Source organism: Cucurbita maxima, unplaced genomic scaffold (assembly GCF_002738345.1).
Source record: "Cucurbita maxima cultivar Rimu unplaced genomic scaffold, Cmax_1.0 Cma_Scf00009, whole genome shotgun sequence".
Lineage (NCBI taxonomy): Eukaryota > Viridiplantae > Streptophyta > Magnoliopsida > Cucurbitales > Cucurbitaceae > Cucurbita > Cucurbita maxima.
Genome location: NW_019272025.1, coordinates 1,767,517 through 1,778,583, shown reverse-complemented (window position 1 = coordinate 1,778,583; position 11,067 = coordinate 1,767,517). Strand labels below are relative to the sequence as shown.

Sequence of the window (11,067 nt, the reverse complement as noted above, 5' to 3'; positions counted from 1 at the left end):
GGGGGGGGGGGGGGGGGGGGGGGGGGGGGGGGGGGGGGGGGGGGGGGGGGGGGGGGGGGGGGGGGGGGGGGGGGGGGGGGGGGGGGGGGGGGGGGGGGGGGGGGGGGGGGGGGGGGGGGGGGGGGGGGGTGTTAAGGATAGTTGACCATTCATTATAAGGCAAATATCTAGATATTTGCCTTACATTACGAGTTACCATATTTTCCCTTTGCCTTACATTACAGGTTACCATATTTGCCCTTTTATTAAAGGCAAATATATTGTATTCATTTATTATTCTTTCCTTTTATAGCTATTTCCATATTATTTGTAATTTACCATATTTCTGTATTCTGTAAATTATTAGAAATAGAGAACTCTTACCACCATTTAGGTGTGGTGGATTCAGCAAACATTCACAGTATCAAAATGTTAGGATACGATATATGTGCAACATGAATGATATGTGATATGATTGACATGCAAATGAAAAATTGTCATAATGTACAACCCTGGTATATGCATGGAAAGCTATTATAAAAATATTATGATATGAAGAAAGACGCTAACGGAGTTGTAATACATGGTAATAAATAAGGAAAAATGTTGGAACCCCGTGCATTGTGTGTTCATGCATCGGAGGATACCCTTTCTTCTTTTACGATAGTATGGACATGTACGCTAAGATGTAAAGAAGCGATCATTATGATTACCATAATGTTGCCATGACGGTCGCTATACCTAGCGGGTGTCCGATATCAACAGCTACTATAGAATGCTCACCCAACTAAAAAGGGACCCAGGAGGTGTGTGAACCGACTGGTGGGTCTATACTCGCACGTGTGGATTATGTATAAGTACACATCCAATTGCCCATTTAGGATAGCTGCCGTAGAAAAATATATTGATATAATACGTCCCACTCACGATTTATATGTGCTTGAATTTAACCTCGATAGAAGAGTCGCTTACCGAGTATTTCTTAAAATACTCAAACTGCGTGCTACTCATACTTTTCAAGTAATGACAAGACACACGTATATGGCTAATGATGTCACTACCATTTCAGAGACCATGGAACATGCTTAGCTTTGCAATTTTTGAACTCTTTTCAAAGTTAATAGGGTATTTAATTTTTTTTTTTTAGAAATTAAAAAATATTTTTTAAACAAAATATTAATAATAATATTTCTTCTCATTTTAATAATAATATTTCTTCAATTCTTTTATTAATATAAAGGGAATATAATGAATGGATAAGCTTTCAAAGCTGGATCCAACTATCAATCTCAAATACACAAAAATGGCGATGTGGTTCATCATCCTCATCTCCCTCTGCATCTGCTATGTTCTAAGCTCCATTTTTAGCCATTTCCAGAGCTCCACCAAGCTTCCACCAGGCCCTCCTTCAATCCCCATCATCTCCACTTTCCTATGGCTCCACACATCGCCTCTCCAAATGGAATCTTACCTCCGCACCGCCGTCGCCAAATACGGCCCCATCGTCACCCTCCGTATCGGCTCTCGCATCTCCATCTTCATAGCCGACCGCACCATTGCTCACAACGCCCTCCTCCAACACGGCGCTCTCTTCGCCGACCGCCCTCCAGTTCCTCCTTTGGTCAAAATCCTCTCCAGCAACCAGCACAGCATCAACTCCGCCCCTTACGGCCCACTCTGGCGCCTCTTCCGCCGCAATCTCACTTCCCAAATCCTCCATCCTTCCCGTGTCAGATCCTACGCTCCTGCTCGCAAATGGGTTTTGGATATTCTTCTTAAACGCCTTCTCCCTAACTCTGAATCGGTGAGTCCCGTCTGTGTTGTGGAGCATTTTCAGTATGCCATGTTCTGTTTGTTGGTGCTAATGTGCTTTGGGGATAAACTCGACGAACCCAAAATCAAAGAAGTCGAGAATGTGCAGCGTACGATGCTGCTAAATCTCAGGCGTTTTGGTCTCCTCAATTTATCGCCTAAATTGACAAAGATTTTCCTTCCAAAACGCTGGGAGGAGTTTCTCCAACTAAGAAGGAACCAAGAGCGAGTCATAATCCCTCTAATCGAAGCAAGAAGGAAGGCCAAGCAAAACAGAGGAAACAGAGGAAACAGAGAAGAAAACAGAGAAGGTAAAGAAGAAGAAGAAGAAGATGAAGATTTCGTGTTGTCGTATGTGGACACACTCCTCGAATTACACCTCCCCGAAGAGGGCAATAGAAAGGTAACAGACGGCGAAATGGTCGGTCTATGCTCGGAATTCCTCACCGGCGGCACGGATACCACCTCCACGACCATGCAGTGGATAATGGCGAATTTAGTGAAACACCCAGAAATCCAACACAAGCTCTTCGAAGAGATCCAAGGAGTAATGGGAAATGGAACAGAGGAGGAGGTGAAGGAAGAGGATTTGGGGAAGCTTCCATATCTGAAAGCTGTGGTTTTAGAAGGATTAAGAAGACACCCACCAGGGCTTTTCCTACAAGCACGAGGGGTGAAAGAGGATATAGAATTCTTAAACTACGTGATACCCAAGAACGCGTCTGTAAATTTCATGGCGGCGGAGATGGGTCGGGGTGCAGACGTATGGGAAGATCCGATGGTGTTTAAGCCGGAGAGGTTCATGGGAGGAGGAGCGGCGGGGTTTGATGTAACGGGGAGCAAAGAGATAAAGATGATGCCGTTCGGAGCAGGGAGGAGGATATGTCCAGGATATGGCTTGGGGATCCTTCATTTGGAGTATTTCTTAGCGAATTTGGTGTGGAAATTTGAATGGAAGGGTGTGGATGGGGACGATGTTGATCTGTCGGAGAAGGTAGAGTTCACCGTTGTGATGAAAAACCCTCTGAAAGCCAACATAAGTCCCAGGTTTTAAATTTGGATATTGAGCTTCAACTCATTATCTACCAACTTGTACATGTTACATATTGCTTCAATGACATGATGCATATTGCTTACAATGGAGTTTCATTACCCTCTTTGTGTTTTGTATTTGTATGTCATCATCTATGTTTATTAACATGCTTTCGTTTTGTATCGATGTTTTGGGTCGAACTTATTCTCAAGGCTACTTTCTGTAATTGATCTTGGCAGCAACAATGGTACGAAAGTATTCGTCGAGATTGATCTTACTCACGAGCTTAGAGTTGTCCAGCCTCGTAGGAATGAGAATAGGGAGGGAGTGGTGTTGAACGCAACTCTTCATAGGAGACACTTGCACTATTTATTAACACTAATTGAGAAGAGATTACAAGAAAATTGGTAGAAACTACTATACAATGTGTTTTGTATTTCTTTTGGGATGAAAATATTGGTATGGTAGATAATATGATACTACACCATGTTCTGTATTTCTTTTGGGATGAAAACATTAGTAGAGTAGAGTCGACTCTGCAGATAGGACGTAAATGGATTCTAGCCCTTCTGTTGTTGGTTTTCTATTATCTTCTTCATAGATTTTCACATCTTCTCGCCCAAACAAGATGTAGTTTCCTGTTGTTAGTTGTGACATGTCATATTGTCGATTTGAGCCATTGACAACTGTGTGTTATTTGTTGTGCGTACCATGCGAATTTTTCTGTACTCTTTCTTGTCTTGCAATTTTCTCTAATCACCTATGATGTGGTTTGAGAATCTTGGATCAACAATCCAGTCATTCTCATAATCGATGTACTCTTCAATCATTGCCATAAGTGTTAACTCGTCTTCTTCTATGACATATAGTACCTCTGCATCCCATTCATGTTGGAGGATGCCATATTTCTCTTGACATATTTTTTCTTGACCAACAATCTCGGGACATGTGACCCTTCTTCCCATAATTGTAGCAAATACCTTCAAATCTCTTTATTTGAGAGCTCTTGTTTTCGTTCTTCTGAGCTCTCAGTTGTGTAGTTCCTTGGTGGCTTCTTCCTTTGTCGCCATTTTTATAAACACTTTAATAAATGACTTATTATTGCTCCAACTTTCATTTGTTTAGCGTGCTCCTTCTTCACCCTTAAACGTGATGTCTCCCATTTGTTTAGTCATGGCTTCTTGGCTAGCTAACAAATTTTCAAACTCTATAAGGAATGGTTGAGCAGGTCATCCTTGTACAACAATAATAAAACTTCTATAATTTGGTTGCAATCCGTGGATAATGATCCTCTTCATTCGAGGTTCTTTAATAGTGAATTTCGGGTCTAGTTCAGTAATCTCATGTCAAATCGACTTGAATTTGTGGAAGTACTGAGCAATCGTCATGTCCAGTTGTAAAATTGATAACACCTCATTCTCCAGAAGTTCTAGCCTCGTATTGTTCTTCTTTGAGAACAGCATCACGAATGTGTTTCATGCTTCTTTCGGTGTCTTGTCATCCCAAATATGCTCTAACATCTCTTCTTCGATTGTGGTCTTCAAGGAAAATATTGTTTTGCCTGCTTTGATTCTCCATTTGCACATGGCGTTGTTAAAATCCTCCTCTAGGGCGTAGTTTCACTCCCACCAACGATCTCCCAAAGGTCATATCCTTGTAAATAAGACATCATGCATGGTGCCGATGTGATATAGTTGTTGTTTTTGAGTTTTTTGATTCCTCTAACGATTTGGAAATTACCATCATGTTGGCAAGTATTACCAACAAGCCTTTTCGACACAAAACTTGCAAAGTCGCGAACTACTCGCAGAGACAGAAACTCACCCACTAATAATTTCAAGAAACCGTTTTTGATGTCGAAGGTCAAACTGAGTTGCAACCATAGGGCATACTAAAAATTTTAGGAGATCACATAGACTACACTAACTTAGCTCTAATACCAGATTATTGAACACAACTACTACAAGATACTCGATACCAATGGAGAAAAAAATTACAAGATACTCTGCAAAACTACTACATTCTGTGTTGCGTATTTCTTTTGGGATGAAAACATTGGTATTTATTGCAGATGGTAGACCATTTATTCCTAATATATCTAACCATTTATACCTAAACTACCTAAATAATTTTCCTAAAATGATTAGGTACATTTATTACTAAAGTATCTAAATCATTTTGGTAAATATGCAGGTATTTTTATTCTTGAGATACCCCAATTATTTTTCTAAAAGGTATAAATAATGAGCTCATACGATTATTGGGCTTGACCTTGTTGGACTAGTGATGATATTTTAACAAGTCGGAAACATTTTTTTTGCACTAGATAAATGGAGTCAGGGACGAGATTATATTCTCCCATCCCTGCCCCCATCCAATTTCTCGTCTCAACCCTCTTTAATATATATAGTTAATTTTGGAACTCTAATTTTAATATTTATTAAAAAAATATTGTACAATTTTTTAATAAATATTATATTGAGTTTTTTTATAATAACTATTTTCTTTAAAGAATAACAAACCGCTAAGAATTGCTTGCACCGAATTCCCACCTCGGATCTTCACAAAAATAAGTGTGAAATTTTGCGAAAGTAGAGAATGAAAATAGGTTGCAGGAAGGTTTTCGAGACAATATACTTTCAACCATCTTAATTCATCGGCATTCTAAAAATGCCCCGGACATGACATGTCTTATTAGGAAGAAAATCTCACCGATCATGTTGTAAATTTTCACAAGTTTTGATTTGATTTGGTTGTTTGGATTAGATTTGATTGGTTATTTTGATTAGATTTGGTTATTTGAATGAGAGTTAGTCCTACCAAATTTAATCATATCCCAGATTTGATTATGTAATGTTATATAATAGGTAATAGCTAATTTTGTGATAGTGAGGTATTCATTTGAAACGCTTTGTTTGATTAGTGATTGGTTGCTATCTGTGGATGTAGGGAAATCTCTTCTCTCCGAACCACGTAAATATCTTGATGTCTCCTTGTGTAACTCCATTCATTGGTGTTGTGAGTACATTTGTTCCGTTTTTGGCGCATAACAAGTTGTATCAGAGCTAGATTGTGGTATTTGAGGTATTGTGAAAGTTTTGGCCTCATCGACCACTAGACGTGCTCACAATCGTGCTTATTTTCTTGAAAATAGCAGAATCATCTGGAATTAAATCATGGCGTCGATCCATATTTTTGAGTTCTAATCTCGAGGTAGAGAAATTTGATGGAACCAATAATTTTGGTGTAATGCAGAATCATCTAGAATTAAATCACGGCGTGGATCAAGAATTTTGAGTTCTAATCTCGAAGTAGAGAAATTTGATGGAACCAATAATTTTTGTATTTAGCGAGGTGGAGTTAGCGATTTGCTCGTCATGCAAGATCTTGATGCTTCTCTCCAAGAGGTGATGCCTGAAGACAGACAGAATCAGGATGGACGAAATTAAATCGGCAAGCTTGTGGAATTATTCGATCCTGTCTTGGCAAGGATTAGAAATATCCATTTATGAAGGTAACCATGGCGAAAGAACTATGAGGCAAGCTTGAGGCGAAATATATGCAAAAGAGTGGAAAATAAACTCTATTTGAAGAAGAAACTCTTCCGTTTTGACTACATGAAAGGTATCTCAATGGCTGAGCATTTGGATGATTTTAACCAAAGCATCACTGATTTGCTCAATCTTGATGTTAAGATTGATGATGAAGACAAGGCGTTGTTGTTATTAAATTTTTTGCCGGAGTCCTACAAGTTTTTAGTAACCAAACTGCTGCATGGAGCCTATGTTATTGATTTTGAAGATGTTTCAAATGCCTTGATGAATAATGAGGTGCGAAAGAAGAAAAATGAGGCATATCAAGATTCTAGCTCAAATGTTCTCACGGCTCGTGGAAGGACTTCTACTGGAAAAAAAGCGAACATGGAAAGTCTCAATCAAAGTCGAGAGGTAGATCTGATAATTGGAGAAAACTTGATAAAAAAATGAGTGTGCATATTGTCGACAGAAAGGTCATTGGAAGAAAGATGGCCCGATCTTAAAAGAGAAGGGGTCGAAGTCCAATGTGGTTAGAGATGACGACACTGATACAGATAATGCCTTTACGATCTCCTTATCAGTCAGCCAAACAAGTGAATGGATTCTTGATTCTGGGTGCTCCTATCATATGTGTTACAACAGAAAGATGTTTTTGGATTTCACAGAGTTCAATGGTGAAGTTGTCTATATGGGCAATGATAGTACTTGCAAGATGACGGGAATCAGCTTAGTATAAATCAAGATGTTTGACGGGGTTATACGAAAACTCAATGATGTGAGGTATGTCCCTAACTTGAAGAAAAATTTGATTTCCCTTGGCGTTTTGGATGGAGTGGTTATCATATCATTTTGGAAGGAGGGAGGTTATCATATCATTTTGGAAGGAGGGAATTTGAAAGTAGCTCGTGGAGCTTTGGTGGAAATTAAAGAAACTAGAAGAGGTAGCATATACTACCTCAACGGAACCACGATAATTGGGCATGCTGCTATGGCAAGTTCGAAAGAACAAGACATATCGAAATTATGGCACATTAGACTTGGGCATGCGGGTGAGAAGACGCTTCAGACATTGGTGAATCAAGGAGTTCTTAAAGGTGCCACAAATGGTAAAATTGATTTCTGTGAACTTGTATATTTGGTAAATAAAAAACTGTGAAGTTTGGTACAGTTATACACCAAACAAAGGGCATTTTGTATTATGTTCACATTGATATATGGAGTCGCACGAAGAATGTCTCATTGGGAGGAAAGAGATAGTTTGTCACCTTTATTGATGACTACTCGAGAAAAGTTTGGATGTATCCCATGAGGCACAAAAACGAGGTTCTCCAAATCTTCCTAGAGCGGAAGAAAATGGTAGAGAATCAGACAAATAAGAAAATCAAAAAGCTGAGATCAGACAACGGTAGAGAATATACTTATGATTCATTCCTTAAAGTATGCCAAGATGAAGACACTTCGGTAAGCCACAACAAAATGGAGTTGCTGAAGAGAAAGAACTATACATTAATAGAGAAGGTTCGATGCATATTGTCTCAAGCAGAATTGAGTAAGGCTTTTTGGGCTGAGGTTCTCAGTTATGCAGTTCATTTGGTGAATCATTTACCTGTTTCTGGAAATGGTGGGAAAACTCCACTTGAAGGATGGTCAAGTACTCCTATTAGTGAGCTTATTATCATGTGACAGACTCAAAACTAGATCCTAGAGCAAAAAAGGTCTAAGTTTATGGGCTTTAGCAAAGGCGTGAAGGGCTATAGGTTATGGTGTCCAAAAACAAGATTGTTAATAGTCGAGATGTGACATTCGATGAGTCTAGAATGTTTTTGCAGAAAATTGAAAATAATGACGAGGCATTGAAGCAGGTGGAGAAAGTGGTGTTCTCTCCTGATATGGTTGCACCTACTGAAGAACCTATTAATCAGATAGATAATAACTCTTGATGTCTTAGAACAGGAGCAAAGCCCTGTAAATGAAAGAGTTGAGGAACGTGAGTCCATGCCAAGAATAGACCACGAAGGGAAATTCGAAAACCTGCTAGATTTGATGATACGATAGCACATGCTTTCTCTATGATTGATGGAGTTCCCAACGGTTACAAAGATATCAAAGTTCGGATAGCTTACACTGGCAACAGAATTAAATCAACCTTGAGATTTGGTACAACTTAACAAAGGTAAGAAAGAAATTGGTTATAAATGAGTTTACAAAGAAAAAGAAAATTCTTTTGAGATGGTGGCAACGTGTACTTAAGATCTTATGAGATTGTTGTAAATTATCATAAGCTCTGATCTGATTGATTATTTTGATTAATTTTGATTTGGTTATTTGAATGAGATTTAGTCCTACTAGTTATATTGGAGATTTGATTATGTAATGTTACATAATAGGTAATAGCTAATTTTATTCGAGAATAGAATGAGAGATTTCTCCCTCCATTCCTAACAAGTGGTATCCGGATTTGGGGGAGTTTTGTGTGTCACATCCTATTTTTTGAGTGACATATTGGTGAAAGTTTTTGTAGTGTGATAGTGAAGTATTCACCTAGAAACGTTTTGTTTGATTAGTGATCGGTTGCTACCCGTGGATGTAGAGGAACCTCTTCTCTCCGAACCACTTATGGTGTTGTAAGTATATAATTCTGTTCATTGGTATTGTAAGTATATTTGTTTCGCTTCTGCCCAGAACGAGGAAAATATCACAGGTTTGAATCTTTAGGAAAAAAAATCAATTTTTGAAAAACAATTATGAAGTAATAATAATTTTGAAATAATAAAAATAATAATAATAATAAAACGTGGGCTCCAAGCTGCTTCCCTGACATATATAGCGTATGGGTTTCTGATTGAATTGGCCGCTCAATCTCCAACACACAAAAAAAATGGAGATTTGGTTCGTCGCCATCGTCTCCCTCTGCGTCTGCTCTCTTCTAACCTCCATTTTTACCCATTTCCAAAGCTCCACCAATCTCCCACCAGGCCCTCCTTCAATACCCATCATCACAACTTTCCTGTGGCTCCGCCAATCGCCTCTCCAAATTGAATCTCTCCTCCGCAGTTTCGCCGCCAAATATGGCCCCGTCGTCACCCTCCGCATCGGCAACCGCCCCACCATCTTTATCTCCGACCGCTCTATTGCTCATAAAGCCCTCCTCCAAAACGGTGCTCTCTTCGCCGACCGTCCACCGGCTCCACCCATGAGCAAGATCATCTCCAGCAACCAACACAACATCAGCTCCGCCTCTTACGGCCCACTCTGGCGCCTCCTACGTCGCAATCTCACTTTCCAAATCCTTCATCCTTCTCGGGTTAAGTCCTATAATCGAGCTCGCAAGTGGGTTTTGGATATTCTTCTTAATCGGCTTGTTTCTCATTCGAAATCTGAAACTCCCGTTACCGTCATCGATCATTTTCATTACGCTATGTTCTGTTTGTTGGTGTTGATGTGCTTTGGGGATAAGCTTGAGGAACCCCAGATTCATGAAATTGAAAACGTACACCGAGCTATGCTGTTGAGCTTTCGCCGTTTCAACGTCCTTAATTTCTGGCCGAAATTGACGAAGATTTTGCTCCGTAAGCGCTGGGAGGCGTTCTTCGAAATCAGAAGAAATCAGGAGAAAGTCATCATCCCTTTGATTGAAGCAAGAAGGAAGGCCAACCAAAACAGAGTAAACAGAGAAAGCAGAGCCGAAACTGAAGAAGATTTCGTGGTGTCATATGTGGACACACTCCTCGATTTGGAGCTTCCCGACGAGGACAATAGAAAGCTTACCGATGAGGAGATTGTGACCATATGCTCGGAATTCCTCAACGCCGGCACCGACACGACGTCCACGGCCTTGCAGTGGATAATGGCGAATTTAGTGAAATACCCAGAAATCCAACACAAGCTTTTTGCAGAGATGAAAGGAGTAATGGGGGATGGAACAGGGGAGGAGGTGAAGGAAGAGGATTTGGGGAAGCTTCCATATCTGAGAGCTGTGGTTTTAGAAGGATTAAGAAGACACCCACCAGGGCATTTCGTGTTACCACACGCAGTGAAAGAAGACACGGTGTTGGAGAATTACGTGATACCAAAGAACGGAACTGTAAATTTCATGGTGGCGGAGATGGGTTGGGATCCGGAAGTGTGGGAAGAGCCGATGGCGTTCAAGCCGGAGAGGTTCATGAAGGGCGGGGAAGAAGAAGAAGTGGCAGGGTTTGATATAACAGGGAGCAAGGAGATAAAGATGATGCCGTTCGGCGCAGGGAGGAGGATGTGCCCAGGATTCGGTCTGGCAATTCTTCATTTGGAGTATTTCATAGCCAATCTGGTTTGGAGGTTTGAATGGAAGGTGGTGGAGGGCGACGGCGTCGATCTGTCGGAGAAGGCGGAGTTCACGGTGGTGATGGATAAGCCTCTCAAAGCCAACATTCATCCCAGGTGAATTTGCCCTCCTCCCTATGTATAAAATAAAATAATATCATGTAACACCCATCCGTCGGTTATCTAGTAGATATCATCTTTAGAAGAATTGAATATGCTATCGGTCATTCTCAATGTGTTTATGATGTAGCACCAAATAATCCTACCTAGTGTGTATTATCTTTAGAAGAATTGAATATAGTTCAGGTCATTCTCGATGTACTTATAATGTAATACCAAGCGGTCGATTACGTAGTGTATATCATCTTTTGGAGAATTAAGTATGGAACAGATCATCTCCGATGT

General features: G+C 40.2%; 2 protein-coding genes across 2 annotated transcripts; both read left to right on the top strand.

Moving 5' to 3' along the window:
* The first annotated feature begins 1,262 nt into the window (after positions 1–1,262).
* Positions 1,263–3,031, top strand: LOC111484222 (cytochrome P450 89A2-like). The gene has a single exon (XM_023130735.1). The coding sequence runs from the start codon at positions 1,283–1,285 to the stop codon at positions 2,843–2,845; it is 1,563 nt and encodes a 520-aa protein (XP_022986503.1). The 5' UTR covers positions 1,263–1,282; the 3' UTR covers positions 2,846–3,031.
* A 6,128-nt stretch (positions 3,032–9,159) lies between these two features.
* Positions 9,160–10,972, top strand: LOC111484223 (cytochrome P450 89A2-like). The gene has a single exon (XM_023130736.1). The coding sequence runs from the start codon at positions 9,239–9,241 to the stop codon at positions 10,781–10,783; it is 1,545 nt and encodes a 514-aa protein (XP_022986504.1). The 5' UTR covers positions 9,160–9,238; the 3' UTR covers positions 10,784–10,972.
* Positions 10,973–11,067: the final 95 nt, after the last annotated feature.

Bases quoted from the DNA above. Each gene is read 5' to 3' on its own strand.
- LOC111484222 (XM_023130735.1), top strand. From the start codon at position 1,283: ATGGCGATGTGGTTCATCATCCTCATCTCCCTCTGCATCTGCTATGTT.
- LOC111484223 (XM_023130736.1), top strand. From the start codon at position 9,239: ATGGAGATTTGGTTCGTCGCCATCGTCTCCCTCTGCGTCTGCTCTCTT.